At 33.7% G+C, this 16620-nt stretch overlaps 1 protein-coding gene across 2 annotated transcripts in view; it reads right to left on the bottom strand.

The window, feature by feature from the left end:
* The window catches only part of TRHDE (thyrotropin releasing hormone degrading enzyme), a 393263-nt gene that overhangs the window by 174167 nt on the left and 202476 nt on the right, over nucleotides 1-16620 (bottom strand). For both annotated transcript variants that reach the window (XM_054580121.1, XM_054580122.1), the window contains exon 5: nucleotides 15765-15878. In XM_054580121.1, the coding sequence (XP_054436096.1) occupies nucleotides 15765-15878 (114 nt within the window). The remainder of the gene's footprint in view (nucleotides 1-15764; nucleotides 15879-16620) is intronic.

The raw sequence follows: 16620 nt of genomic DNA, 5'->3' as shown, positions 1-16620 counted from the left end.
TTTCATAAAATTAAAATTATGACAAAGGCTAAAGCAGAGAGGAATATGATTAAGAATTCAAATAAGAAATGCAAACATATTTGTGGAAAATGTCTACCAGTTTTTTATGTGATATTGTATCTCTAACTCTGTATCTTTGCATACTGTATCTGTAACTTTGTGATCATCTTCTATAAACCCATAACATAGTACCATATTTATAAAAATTAGAAATTATTTGTATTCCAATTCTCCTAAAATGTCAAAAGATTTGTACTCTGTAATATTATATCGTCATCCTGCTTTTGTACATTTTTTATGTGTCCAAAGATGTTTTAAGCTTTGCTCAGTTGAAAGTTAGCAAGATATACTTGTGAAATACTGTCTGTCATTAGTTAGCTGATTAGTTAATATTTTATAGACAGCTAAATCATACTGATAGATGAAATAAAACTAAAGAGCTAGTGAAATAAATGTTGCTTCCATAAAATAATGTACTATAAAATTAACATTTCAAAATTTCACCTTTTTCTAAAAAAGATTTTATTTATTTATTTTGAGAGAGGGGAAAGGAGGGAGAAGGAGAGGGAGAGAAACATCAATGTGTGGTTGCCTCTCGAGTATCCTCACTGGGTACCTGGCCCACAACCCAGGCATTTGCCCTGACTGGGAATCAAACAAGTGACTTTTTGGTTCACAGGCCAGCGCTCAAGCCACGGAGCCACACTACCATGGCTTAAAATCTCATCTTTAAAATACACATGTGCAAGGTCGTAATCATTTTCATGTGCAGCTTGTTAAAGCAGTCCATTTATGTTAAAGTCAGACTTCTGTAAATGCACATATATACAGTAAGCATTGAAAAATAATTTTTAAAACAGTCACCATTAATGACTACAATGAAATAAGCATTAATAAGCCTCTGTATTCATTTCATAATCTTTTACAGAAAGTGGTACTTGAACACAATAATCCAGGCAGATCTCTATTGATGTAACAGTATTCTATGATTTCACACCAGCTTTACAATAAGTAACTGAAGTGTGTTTTTTTTTAACTATCAACCACATTTCACCTACTGCCAAGCCACAAATGTTCTAAGATGACTTAATCAATGTACAAACTAAAAAAGCAATTATATTTCTATAAGAGTATCTTAGATGATTTTATATGTCTCTCATAACCCCAAATAACTCCAAATAACTCCCTGCACAGGTTTTTATGAACTCTTGTACTCTCAAACATGACTAACACAGAGTGAGTGGGTTAAACTGTGAGTCTTTTCAGTGACTACATCTTTCAGCTGCCTTCTGTTTTGTTTGTGACATCCAAGTTAAATCTGTCATGTCTCATATTATCCAAGATGTGACACAGCTGAGGGAAAATGCTAAGATGAAACATGGGATGTACTGCATTATATACAACCAAATTCTGAACCTTCTGCAAATTTATTCAAGATGCTTGAAAGTACAGTAACATCCATTGGCATAGTTACCATCAGCCACTCATGTTTTTATTAATTATAGTGTTCCTGGGTCTCAGAAACAATCATGAATGTACTTAAGTAATGTCAATCACAATAATAAATATGAACAAGTTGTCTAATTACACAGCTCATTCTGATTCTAGCAGCCCCAAAAATCTCTGCGAACAATCACCATATGCCATGTGCTTTTATACATGGGCCGGCACATATAACGCCTGAGCTTTATTACAAAATCTTTTATAACAAAATTGTAAGCATGTAATTCTGTAACATAATAATATCACACTCAATCACACCATATGACATTTTAGGTGAAAGGTTCAAATTGCTGTCCATCTCACGTGAGACATTCGCGTACCCTCCCAACCACACTCGAGCAGGCGTTACTTCTGCCGGATCCTGTGTAACCCTCTTGAAATGTTCATATTATTTGGCTTCCCTTTACTTTTTAGGATTTCTTCACTCCTTTCCTTCTATTTGCCTTCCTTTATCCAATATATTTCAAATATTTTAAACTCAATATCCTTTTAATTCAATAAATGTGTTCCTAATATAGGGATAGAATCTGTTATAATCGTTCATAAACGATCACGTGACCTTCGTTTTATAATTTTTTGTTAACTTTTGGCCAGACTTTTATAATTGAACGCTTCATAGATGTTATACTTTGGTAAAATGCTGCCAAATAATGGTGAAATAAGCAGTCCTTAACTACAAGAAGCGTAGTGTTTAGTGGGGGTATCTACTTCCTGACCTTTGCTAGATAATGAACTCATTTCCACTCTTCTGTATGTCACTTCCGATCTCCTTCACAGATTTGACGCTCCTGAGAGATAACTTTCTTCTTCTTTTCTAGTAATCCTACCTCTACCTTGGCAGTTAGAATCTTTTCTTCTATCTCTGTGCTTCATTTTTTGACAAGCTGATAAGACATTTCAATAAAATCAAATTTGCCAATCTTTTTGACACTCACACACGTCTCTATCACATTCACCACAAAAGAATATCTATTTTGCAGGCACATTAATATAAGCCAACTAACCACTATAATATTTGATTGGTAAAATGTAATTAAGAGTATTTTAAATGCATACTGAATAATCATCTTAAACAGGTTAAATTTCTGTTCGAATGCTCATGAAAAATTTCTTAAACCGTTCAGGTCTAGAAGAATTCCAAAAATAAGCTAATCGCCTCCCAAAAGTTATTAACATGGTTACCAAGTGGCTAATGACCTTATGTCATTTTAACCTTGTGAAATAAATAATTCAAATGACCTAATACTGTAACAAAAAAATATTAATTTGATGAATACAATTTATTAAATAACACATTTTGTACTTTAAGTACTTATGATATAAATGGTCAGTTCATCAGAGCCTTAACCTGATAAAAAGCTTTATTTGTTGTCAGATCTTATAAGTCTGTATTTTCCAATGAAAATAAAAAGCGTTTTTTAAAAATTTGAAATACTTAATAACCTATATATAAACAACTGCAGAACTCATAGAATGTCTATGGCCCCAGGAGAGAACCAATTCGGAAAGTTCCATGTTTATTCCCAGACCCTATATTATTGTACTTCCAAGTAAGCTAATATAATACACAGAGATGGGCAAAAGAAAGAGCGCTGTGCCATTGTGACCTTCTTTTGAGTTAATAAAGCTATTGTAATAATCAAAACCTGCATGTTTCTTTCATATGAACTGTAAACCTACCATTGCCTACCCCAAAGGTAAATTGATTGTAAGGCTAGTAGAGAAAAATTTCACTATTCAGAATGCAAAATCTGGACTAGAAATATATTTATAAAGCATAAAAATATTAAAATATTAACATTCCAGAATTACTGAAAAATGTAGTAGGTATACTCAAGAGTACTAATGTGGAGGCAATTTCTCTGCTTTTACCAATTTTTAATATGTAATACACAATACATTACATTAGAAAATAGTTTTTAGACTCTAAGGTTAATGCCATTCTACTTAAGTACCTAATAGTGACAATAATATTGATAACAATGGTAGTAGGAATAAAATATTCTTTGATTCTTAAATCTATCCTGACAAACCAGTACAGGTATTTCATACATATTTTGAAGATGGAGAAACAAGATTACGCAGCTAGTAAGTGTCAGAGAGTCAAAAATTCAATACATAGGACTGGTAGAAAAAAAGGAATTGAACTTCATTCTAGGAAATTGTACAGAACATTGCTCTGACAAAAACAATTTAACTAAACTGGTAAAATAAGCCTGTGAGACTTTGAGGGCATTGACGTTTCATGCTCTCATCTGTGTATTCCCCAACTCTAACCAAGAGATTTCCAAAATATGGCCATCCAATCAATGTTTGTTAAATAATGAAAAAAGAACAAATCAATATAGATCAATCCTGATAAATAGTTTGTCCATTAGTGTTCAAAAACATGCCATCAAAATGCTTAGCAACAAAAAGGAAAATATTATTTTATTATGAGAAGTCAAATTACCTATTTTTCCATGTATAACACGCACCCACATTTTTGGCCCAAACTTTCAGGAAACAACTTTTGTTTTAATTTTTTAGTTACATTTTTATTTATTTATATTTAGATACTTCTTTATTATAAAGGAATTGTAGTAATTATATTATGGTATAAGAAATTTTATGTAACAAATAATTAGAAACCACAAGAACAGAGAAAATGTATTTCAGGTACTACCCATGTGTAATGCACATCGTTATTTTTCCCTCAAAAATTTGGGCAAAAAAAGTGTGCATTATACACAGCAAAATGTGGTACTTTCAGGCCTGGGATGTGCTATGACCTGTCAGCTTTCAAAAGAAGCCAAAACTCCTTATTGTCTTAAAAGTAGGGCAAGGAATTTTGCTGAAAGAGTTTTTATTTTTAAACTGCCATCTTCAAATGTGTATTATGTTTAAGGTTCTTCAGATTGGACTGATTATGTGGATAGCTAGAAAGAGTATGAATTAATGCCAAATTTTATTCTGAAAGAACTATTGACCTAAACTTATCTTTAATCCGACAACTGGAGAAATAAGTATGTAGATGAAAATATCCCACCATACCACTACCAACACTACTGCAATCGAAAGAACAAATATTTTTAAGTACTTATCTCCCAAGCAAGTCTGCAAAGCTTAGAGATAGGACTTAAAAGAGAACTTAAAAGAGCAAAGAGACATTCAAAATTTAAACTTAAAAAATGGCTATTGTAACTAGGTAAATCTGAATAAATATTAGAGAACATATTTAAGCCATGTTATATAAAAATATTAATATATAGCTAAATGTTTTCATTGTTTCATCATTTGGCTAATCCACTGAGAGACACTGCACTAAATTTTATTTTCCAGATGTATCTATGAATATGAACAGTCAATTGAGGTTATAGATCTGTGTCTTTTGAGCTATTCCATAAACAAAGCAACCCCTGACATAGGAATGGTTGGTGAACCAAGAGCCAAAAAAAGAAAATATATATATATATATAAAAATATATAAATATATATATATAAAGTTATCTACACCTAAAACCAATATACTAAAGATAAAATACAGTGTATAACTGATATATAACAGTTCCATGTTAATAAGACCACCAGGTTTATTCCATAGAAGTTAGGAAAACAAATTACTCATTTTAGGCCATTTCTTTTGATGAATTAATAAACTGAATGAATGACATATATAACTGAATGTAATAGCAAAAAAGTGGCAGCAACCCTTAAACAATATTATTGTAGTATACTGTTAACAGCATTCAAGAAAGGCATCACTGGATTATCAATCTGAAGAAATGGAAACAAAATGATTAAAAGAATTAATTGGACATGTGTATTTGAAGTAGGTTGTTAGAGAAAAAAAGCATTCTCATATATCTTAATTTTTAAACATAAATATGACTGAAATAGGACACCTGTAATCATTAGAGAAAAATTATTTCATCAATCCAAGAGAAGGAGGAAAAGCTAACAATATAAATAATTTCTAAAGGGGCTTACTTAAATTTGTAAATGGTACATCACAGAGGTAGTTCAACTTAGTGTTAAAACATGTTCTACACCAAATTATCTTTTTGAATTCATGGTTGAGAAGAGATCCCTGAGTGGCAGACTGCATGGTAGCCCAGCCATTGTTATACTACTCAAACTCAAGAAAAATGATAATAAACTAGTATACTGTCAAGACACCCAAAAGAATATCTCATTCTATTTCACAGAGAATAAATATATGTCAAGTGTTTAATGACACACAATAAATGCTGTATAAGTCTTCATTATTACAAGTGTTACTGGAGTAACTAAGGCAAAATTGTTATCAACCTCATATTACCTTCTCTCTCTCTCCCTCTTTCTCTGCTTTCTCTTCACAGGAGGCTCTTTTGCATTTTTATTTGTATAACTTAAACTATTTCTATTTTTGACATTCTTGTCTAATAACGTCTGAACAGTGTTAAAGTAACCTTGATAAAAAGAAAAAAAAAAAAACGGCCCATTAAGTGTTATGGACTGAGACCGTAACTCCTTGCTTAGACCGAGCTGTGCTCTAATGTCTTTTAAAACATATAGCTGCCTGATTAAGGATGATTATAATTAGAAAACTAATAAATCATTCTCTGATTGCCAATTTAGTCCCCAGCTTTCATTTTTGGTTGTGTTTGTGTTAGAGGTTTTGCAAAGCAAATTCTTTTTAATATATTTGGGAAAAGGCAGAATAATTTTAGATGTTGAACAATTCTTATATTGTAGGAAATTAAACCTTTTACCAGGGGTGGTAAAAGGGACAGACGAAACAGTGGTATGATCTGCTATTGCCAATTGCATGTGTATGTATATGCCTAAAAGAATAGTGCCTCCTTTTGCTACAAATTTTAGGTTTTATCAACATTTGGGTTTACCAAGTGACATCTGACAATTTTAACAAGTTGAAATATTTTTGCTTACAAATTCTCTTACTTGAAAAGGAAAAAATAAATGGGTTCATTTTCCCTTCAATATTTCTTGATATTAAAAAGGATGACCTTGCATTACTGTTAGGCTCCAGGTTCAGTTTGTTTTGTTTTGTTTTGTTTTTTCCTACGAAGTGTTTAATCCTGTCAATTCACTGGTTGCTCTTGAAATTCCTGAAGAAATATAGAAAGACCTTGACATCTTGCAAACCTGAACACAGTTTTCGGAAAAAATACATCAGTTCAAAGGGAATGCTCATTTGTCTTTTATCTTGAAGTTTAAAATACACAAAATCCAAAATACTTCATGTCTTTCTGAACAAAATTACTTTGCATTTTTAAAAAATCCTTTTATTTTGTTAGTGATGGAACATGGAAGAGCTGCTGCTTTTGAATCAGCACCTCTGTTTGTTTGTTTTGCCCTTAGTGCCATCACTCCAAATCCACCCACCATGGACCCCGAATCTGTCCACCCCCAGCAAAGCAAGACCTTCCAGCTGGATCCCCTCCCCCACCCCAATTTGGGCCAGCTTTGTGCATCCTAACAACATTAGCAGGATGTCTTACCTGAAGCAATCACCTTATGCACCCAATGGGCCGAGACTGACCACTTCGGACATGGGCCCCTTGGTGGGTCACCTGGGTATGGTTTAACAATCGAAGAGCTAAGTGCCACCAGCCAACAGCAGCAACAGCAGAGCATGGACTTTGGGAACCTACACTGTGGACCTTATTTGACCCCAAGGCATCACCAGCTTCCTCGACCAGGGGCTACACGCAGGCCTATGGTTTATCAATGCAGTGATCAGCCATCTCACGCGGTCCCCAGCTTCTCTTTCCACCCAGGGATAAGGAGCTTCAAGCTTGGGTTTTAACTTAACCACTGACTGCTAAGATTATAAGGACCAAACTGCCTCCTGGAAGCTTAACTTCAATGCTGACTGCTTGGATTAGAAAGATCAGATATCCTCTTGGAACTGCCAGGTTTTGTGGAGACCTGTGGAACATCTTTTTGTGGGTGATTTTTGAATATACTGGGCTGGACATTCTAGTTTTAGTCAGGCGTTAGTTAAGTTACATGGGATGATGCTCAGACTCATCTTCTGATCCATGTTCCAGGAAACATAGAAGGAAAAATGAAGGTTCTTAAAGGACCCACCAACCAGCAACCTGGAATGGACAAACCAATCTACTTAAGGTCCTGTCATAGTTTTAGATCACTGGTTTTCCTGATTCTCAAAGTGATCAAAAGCATTCTAGCCATGTGCACCCAACCACGAGAAAAAATAAAGAAAATTAGATTGTGAAGGAAAGGAAGGAAGGACATAACCTTCTAAAGCAGAGGTATTCCTATGTCTTAGCCAATCCCTGGTTGAGTTTTAGGAATGGACAGGGTCTCAAGCTCTCTTACATTTCATGACAAACTGTTAGTTGGCACTGGAAACCTTTTCAGGGCCATGTTAATTGTGTGACTGTTATTCCTAGATGCACTACTTTATTTTAAAAATAATGTTCATAAGGATCAATATGCAGTTTAAGAGTCAATCAGTGTGTGTCTTATATAAATGGTACATTTGTGCATTTTAATCTGTGCCAGACTTTAAAACTGTATGCCAACTCCACCTCTGCAGGGGTTCTTCTGTGATTAAACAGGTTATAATTATAAGCAAAATTCAGAGCAGCTGAGTACTTATCTAAAAAGATTACCTTTGGCTGGAGGTGAGCTGCACTGAAACTTGACAACAAAATGTCCCTGTGCAAGTAGAGTGAGAGCAGAGAAACAAAAGGACACTAATTCATCTGTAATTTATAGTTGGTAAGCCTAGCAGTAAAGAGACATGCATCAATTACTCTGACCCTGATGAATTTATAAACTGAGATCATCTTGTTTATGCTTCCAGATGTTAACTGGAAAGGTTATATATGCACAAACCTTTTTTTCCTGGATTTGGCAGATATATATAATTATATTAAAATGGTTCTAGTACAAAAAGATATCATCCTTTAATTAAGGACATACATGAAATTCCAATTTGCCTCTTTGTTTTAAATTTTTTTATATCATAGAGAAAAAAAATTGTAAGGTAATGTGACATAGAAACCTCCCAGATACACACCTGAATTTATAGAAATATCTGTGAAATATATAATACTAATTAATTATGTTTGTTTTTTGTTTCCCTTCTAAAGATATTTTACTTAATAAAAGCTAGTCCTCACTTTAAAACAGTAAATGAAGCAGATTTACATTTTCTGAGACATAACATATCTTGATAACATTTAAGCCCTTCAAAAGCTTCCATTTCCCAAAGAGCTGTGAAGCCAGTCTTCATTCCTGTACAAGAGCTACAAGTGTAAACAAAAGTTTGAATGTATTATCTATTCTTTGGTTGTATTTTTATCCTCAAAAATGTGTTTGTGTCATAAAACTTCTAAATTAATTAATGTGCTTCAACAATTAACAACAATTATCTGGCCTTATTTGTTCTTCTTTCTAATGATGACCTTACTTAACAGGGCTACCAGCACATCACTTAGATATTACATAAAAAGCACAGGATGAGTCCCAAAATGAGAGAAAATGTAAACAAAATTTGTTATTACAGCAGCCTTGGTGAGGGGTATTTTAACATGTTAGTATAACAGGTAGAGTTCCTGTTTCAACTGTTATTACTTGCTAGGAATTCTTAATATCTCTTCAGTCACCATCAGTTAGAATCTACGTCTCTGGCCTGCTTCTTAACACTAAGATCCTTTGGGGATTCCGTGATTTGTACACTGTTTGAGTGTCAGTCTAATCTTCAATGCATTGGGTGTATGCACAATAGAACTCCTCCCACAGGTCCTCAGACTTCAGATACGGCAGGCCAAACTCTGTCCTCTAATGCATAAGCTGCTGCCCTTATTCCAGCTCTTTCTTCCTCTGTGTACTGTCTTTGTCTTTACACAGACCTATTTTCTACCAATGCCTAACATTACTCTGACCACTAACGTTAAGGAAAAAGCGACTCTTTCTCCCAGAAGACAGGGTTACCACTCCCCAGCTCTTCTTAAATGAGAAAAAATATTTTTCAACTCTTTAGAAGAAAAGGTCTGTGTTTTCAGCAGGGGAAAGAAAAGAAAAAAAAAGACTTGCAGTGAGGTAGGGGGAGGGAAGATTGAGGGAAAGCACAGAGATACCCATTTTGAAGACCGTTACTCCCAGGAGACCCAAGCAGGCACTCCTACTTTCCTTCTAGTCTTTCATAGTAAATGTCACTTTTAAGCTACTGAACAGGATCAAAGAGACCACAGACTCCTGGGACTAGTCATAAGAAGCCTTTAAATGTTTTACGTTCAATATGTGTCAGTCATTAGAGAATAAAATATAACTGGCCAGTTGAAAACAGTTGGGCCACCTTCTAATTTATGGAAAACATAAGTAAAATATTATATGTGGATTTTGATAATAATAAATAAACACAACTATATGAAAAGTCATGTATACATACATAATTTATTTGGTATTCAGTATTTATAAAGTAAGATTCTTTATAAAGTGAAATGAATATTTAATTCCCAGAAGGTCTTTCTCTGACCCCATAGCTCAGCTGGGCAAATATATTTTGATATTGATGAATTATAAGCAGTGGTACCAATATACCAACTATTACTGAAACATACATTAACTAACCTTGAAAAGCATGTGAAAGCACTTTCCCCATAGACATTAAATCAAAGATGGACTTCAGAAATGAACAGCTGAATGAGTAAAATATTTACTAAAACCAACATATTTTTCTCTCTAGATTCTGAATAGTAGAGTGTTTATTTTCATTTAGAATGATTAAGCAGTGTATCTTTACATTGAAATTGTAAAAAAAAATTGAATTCAATGAACCCCATACAACAGTCCTCTTTATCCATGGTTTCATTTCTCCAAGGTTTCAGTTACATGCAGTCAATTATGGTCCAAAAATACAAAATGCAAAGTTCCAGAAATAAACAACTAACAAGTTTAAAATTGCATGTTTCTCTGAGTAGCATGATGGAATCTCACAATGTCCGTTTCATCCCACCTGGGACGTGAATCATCCCTCTGTCCATTGTACCCACACTGTACACACTACCCATCTGTTAGCCACTTAGTAGCCTTCTCAGTTGTCAGGTCAACTTTCAGATCAATTACCAGAGAGGGAGACAGAGAGAGACCACATTCACATAACTTTTATTACAGTATATTGTTATAACTATTCTACTGTATCAAGAGCATTGTTGTTAATCTCTTACTGTGCCTAATTTATAAATTAAACTTTATCATAGGTTTATGTGTATAGAAAAAAACATAGTCTATATAGGGTTTGGTACTATCCATGGTTTCAGGCATCCACTGGGGGTCTTAGAACATATGCCCCTCAAAGAGGGGAAAACTACTGTTTCTACTTCATTTCACCAATGATTTTCTCAACTTCTCTTTGAATAAAAATAAAATAACTTAAAAAGTAAAAATTATATTGCAATGCCTGTTAAATTTTGCAGGAAATTGTTGTTGGAGCATTATTAAAATGATACCTAGTCTAATGGCAGAATTCATCTCTACTATTTTAGTCCTGCCCTTACTAGAGACAATTGAGAACATTTATCAAGATTTTTGGTAATATACTTTGAGATATCCTGCGTACTTAGCATAATCAAGTTCAGTTGCATGATTCTTCATTAATAGGTATCTTTATGCCCAGCTTGTGTCCTCATAAAAATTTAGGGAGAATTCCCAGTCTGCAGACTTTATTGGTACATAAAGTTACTGTTGTGTGAAGCTCCATGGCATCCCAATTGATTTAATAAAAGAACATACACTCATGGTTAGTAATTCTCATTATAGCAGCACGTCCTGACAATGCTATATTCAGAAAACCAAAGGACACACCTACAGTATAGATACAAATTATAATGAAAACCTATGCATTATGGAGAGGGGATATGATTTTGCCTGCATCAGCACAAGGTCTGTAAAGTAAGTTCTTCACAGTATCATTTTACTATATATCTTTTTCCTGTATTAAAATTTTATCACAGACTTTTTCATATTAAAATGATCAAGAATCATTAAAGAATAGTAACTATGTTTCATGAGTCTCCTTTTCTTCTTTTTGAAGAAGCACAGTAAGATTTACTATGACTGCCATTAATAGCATACTGTAACTTGACCCATCCAATAATGTTGTCTCTAACAGCCAACTCTGATAAAATAACATCAAGCAAAGTGACTAGTCATTCTATGAAATGTATCCTTAGCCCTGAGCTGAAGAAGTTGCCTCTGATGATCTCAACACTTATGTTTGATGAATGAAACATTATACAAGACCTATGTTCTTATAGAATAATCTATGTTACCAGGATAAATAAGAATTGATTCAATGAGACTCAGTCTAGATACAAAGATTATAGTAATTATTTTGTAATCTATATATAATTGTAATAAGTCTAGAGTGTCAAAATAGACTACTGGGGTTGGAAATATTAGGGCATCTATACATAAAATCAATGCACCTTTCTAATGGGGCATTCATTTTCTAGGTTTATGATGCCTGCTCACATTTGTGTGTGGCTCATACATTTCAAAGATGTCGCAAGTTATTTTATCTTCACCAAAATTATGTGAGCTTGCTCAATTTGTACAATTGCCCCATTTTTCAAATGATAAGGATGAGTCAGACAAGTGCAATGCCTTACCTGGAATCTGAATTTCTTCTTTCCAATCCATTCCCCTGACCTTACATCATACTACCTGTAAAGGCCCGTATCTATAAAATGATAAACGTAATTTGTCTGCTGGAGAACAAAACCATCATAATAGTTTTTATTCCATGTAGTGTTCCTGAAGTAAAAACTGATTACTTCTGTATCAGAAACTGGCTCAGAAAACACATACACAGATACACAGAACCTAAGATTTTACAAGTAGTTAAGCAGCCTAAACAAGCGTATTGGCCTAAATCAGCATGAGATCTTCCTTAACTATACTTTGCGATTCTGGGCTTCTTTACTACTATTTCACTGAAAGTAGATTGTAATAGTAATCTCCCTAGCAAACTGAAATAGTATGTCAGTGCTTGAGCCTTGGTGTCTAAAAATGATAAAAGCCCTGTTTTTGAGATTAGAGGCAAAAGAAGTCAGCTTCCTGCATTTCTTTACTCCTGACATGAGCCTGACTTCTGGTTTTCCTATTTTAGGCTAAGCTCTAGTGAAGTTCGAGTCATGCTCCCGAGATAAGCCTTTGTGCATATCACAATAGCATTAGTCACTGCTGACACAGCTGGCACTCTTGTCCTTCCTAGTATTTCTTTCACTCTTTTGCTGATGCCATTATGAAAAATAGTGCTGGCACAGCCTTAAAGTCACTTAATGCCCTCTTTTATTTCTATGGCTAACTTATTGTTAAAATTTTCTTGGCTAAGGAGATATTAATGATATACAGAAGAGCAATTTATTTAGAGTTTCTGCTTATAAGCTTTATAAACTGAGTCTACTAAGGTACTCTACAAACTAATTAAAGAAAGCTACTAGAAAACGAAAGCAATCAAAGATCAGAAGTATTTATAATCTTTACAATCTGAACATTAAGAGACATCATAAGAAGACCTGTTTCTTCTCCCTATTGACTAATTAATTGTGATGGAGTTTAATCATCATATCTTAGTTTGATAGGGTAAGCCTTCTGTGTCACTGTATCCATGCCATTATTCATTACCACTTCTTAATTGCAAAATGTGGATTTACAAAAAATAAAATCTTACATATTACCACCCTAAGGTGTTTATACTTCCAGTGCATGATCTGTGCTCTATTAAGAACAAAGTCTCAGATTGCTCATATTTAATACCACTTACAAAGATGTTCTCTAGAAGGCCTACATTTATAACTTTACTGATAAAAATGATGCAGGAATATAAAAAAAATTCAAAGAATAAATCCAATATAAGAATATCAAAACTTAGGATATATCGTCTTAATAATGGTTTCATCATTGAAAGCTGTCAGTTTTAACCCAATGTATAATTCTTTTGATTATTTTTTAATCTAAGGGGCATTTTTCACAATGATGAATAGAAAGGATTTTATCACAGGTAGCTGAATGAGCTGGGAAATAAAGCTTACCTATATGAGCAACATGTCATTTGTAATAAGGACATGTTTCAATATTAAAATATAATGAAATTATAAATCAGTAATAATCCACAGCATAATGAAAATTAAATTTTAAAGAAAGTTGGCAGAAAGTCATCTAAAAGCCGAATGATATTTTTGGAAGTGTTTCAATATTCTTAAACATTTAAATTTCAAATTTTACATTTGTGAAAGAATACTTACAATAATATTGCATGGTATTAGTGATTTTTCTTCAAAATTCTTTAAAGGTAACTTTAATTAATTTCAATACCATGATAAAACAGTTAAAGTAAGATTATTTAAACTATATCATATATACCTACACACCTCGATACACAAGGCTATGTAAAGCCCTGGCTGGTGTGGCTCAATGGACTGAGTACTGGCCTGTCAACCAAAGGGTCACTGGTTGAATTCCCAGTCAGGGCACATGCCTGGGTTGCAGGCCAAGTCCCCAGTAGGGAGTGCCCAAGAGGCAACCACACACTGATGTTTCTCTCCCTCCTTTTCTCCTTCTCCTCTCCCTCTTTAAAAATAAACAAATAAAATCTTTAAAAAAGGAGGCTAAGTAAAATTATCTCATATATTTGTGCAAATGAACCATGTTGCCTTTATAAAATATGGACAAAACTGCATGAACATAATTAAAACATAACAATATACTATATACCACTGTAATGCATTTTCTAGGAGATATGTCAGATCATATGTTTTACTCAGCAGGATCTGGTTGAATTTATGGTAGAGAAGTTATCTCATGACTTATAGACATCTTCCTATTTCACCTGGGCTTAAATATTCTTCAAATAATACTTGTAATCATAACAGATAATTAGACAATCACTTACTATTAATAATTTACACATCAAAAAGAGTGGTATAAAATGAATATACAGGGATGGACAAAAGTAGGTTTATAATTGTTCCTATGGAAAAATATATAATACAAGAATAAACTATGTTTCACGTACACACAACTGTAAACCTACTTTTTTCCCAACTTGTATATTATCACCTATGATATTTCACAGGTAAAATTTGAGTTTCTGCAACTTTCACACAGTGACATTTAAAATAAATTTAAAATTTGACTTTCAGAACAACATACATCCTGGGTTCCATTTAATAATAATATAGTCACTATTGATGAATGAAAGCTTACATAAACATTTTAAGAATTATATTAAAAGACACATAAAAATCAAACCTTCCACTTTTTTTTTGTAGGATGCTCTAAAATGTCACTGCTTAAGGGACAACAAGTCCTACTTCAGGTTAAAACAATCAGGTATGTTCCTAGAGTGTGGGTACAATGGGCACAACTTACAAAATCTTCACATGACCAGCCGTCAGTTAGCATTACTGTGACAAAGTGGCCCTTACAGCAAAGTGGTGAGACTGTCTGCTTTCATGAGAGGGGGCAGAGCTCACTATGTGTGACTGAAGCTGAAATCACAGACTCAGTCAAAAAAAATTCCCTAGGGAAAGCAGTATCTGAAAAATTGTATGAAAGATAACTACTGTAAATTACCTTGCATTTTCCTCATTCTAGTCCTCAGATATCAATGAAGTGGGGGGATGGAAATGTGGGAAACACAATTTCAAAGGTGAAAGTGTTGTATAAGAATCAAGAAAGCACATTCCTCTTTGCAGGTGACCTGGCAATCAAACCTGAAGGTGATCGTATTTACTCCCAAAGTGCATCTACAACAATGATGCATAAACAAGTTTAGCTTATTTTTGTGTTTCATCACATTGAAGAAATATTAAGTTCTCATTTTTCTATATATTATGCCCCATATACTTAAAATAACACATATTAATTACTGTTACATTCTCCATTTGAAGGATAGTTTGTCTTTGTTATAAAATACTGCAATAAATTTCAAATATTTCTATCTGAAGAGCTGTAGCATTTTGAAATCAACTTATAACAAATGAAATTTTATTTAGTTCTGATAATTAAAAGAGAACTCTTTGGGAATACTATTTTAGTGTACAAATTAAAATTACAAATATAAATTTAAAATTCTGTTTATTTTATTGGGCATTATTATTGGACATTTAATGTTTTCCATGCATCAATAGGTATTTTAAGTTACCTTTAATGATTAAAAATAAAAAAATAAGAAGTCCAGTGTAACACCAGAGCAATCTTCCACTGGGAGTTGTAAACAATTAAAGAAAAGTACTTACCATGTTCCAGCCAGGGTAGAGGTAGTCTGTACCAACAAATTCAAAGTAGTGAGCAAATCCTTCCTTCAGCCACACGTCTTCCCACCACACAGGGGTCACAAGGTCACCAAACCACTGCATTGACAAAATGAATAGGCATCCAATAAAATCAAATGTATCCCAGAATAATTTTACCTAAAATTAAATGTAATTAACTATGATTATCATAACTGGAGTTCACTCTTCAATTGATTGGGGGGATCTTAAAATGTGTTGTGGTAAGATTATTGATTCATTTAACTACTACTTGGATAACACCAGTTTTTTATATGAATGCATGCAGAGAAGAACAAATATAAAATAATCAAAGAACAGAAACACACACACTTCACCCTGCAGAAGAAAGGACTCAGGAGGAAAAAGACTAATCACAGCTATCTTCAAATATTTGAAGACCCACAATGTAGAAGAGGAAAAAGGCTTGTGTCTTGTGGTGCTACAAGGAACAAATCAAGACTAAGGGATGAAAATTAGGGTTAGCAGTTGTCTTCTGAAAATGCCTCCAACAGACTGAGATGGCCAAAGCTGGAAAACACTGCCTGGTAGTGAGCAACTCATCGTAGTAAGTTTGCAGCATCGCCTTCCAGAGACAGAGGCAGTTCAGAGAAAACATCAGCTGACTGAAGGCACTGAGGCCTTTTCAGATGCTCCACCCCTGACTCTCCATGGTTTAATACAAATGAGGGGTTGGGCCAGAGAAATAACTAAGATCTTTTCAACAAGAAGATAATGTTGTAATTTTTAATTGGTATTTTGATTAGATCATGATGCTTCACTCTGAAACCGTTAAGTTCAGCAAAAGGTTAAAAGAATTCTG

Source organism: Pteronotus mesoamericanus, unplaced genomic scaffold, assembly GCF_021234165.1.
Source record: "Pteronotus mesoamericanus isolate MK-2021 breed Mesoamerican mustached bat unplaced genomic scaffold, CSHL_Meso_final contig_56, whole genome shotgun sequence".
NCBI classification, from domain to species: Eukaryota; Metazoa; Chordata; class Mammalia; order Chiroptera; family Mormoopidae; genus Pteronotus; species Pteronotus mesoamericanus.
The sequence above is the reverse complement of the archived record's forward strand: the minus strand, read 5'-3'. Positions and strand labels throughout refer to the sequence as shown.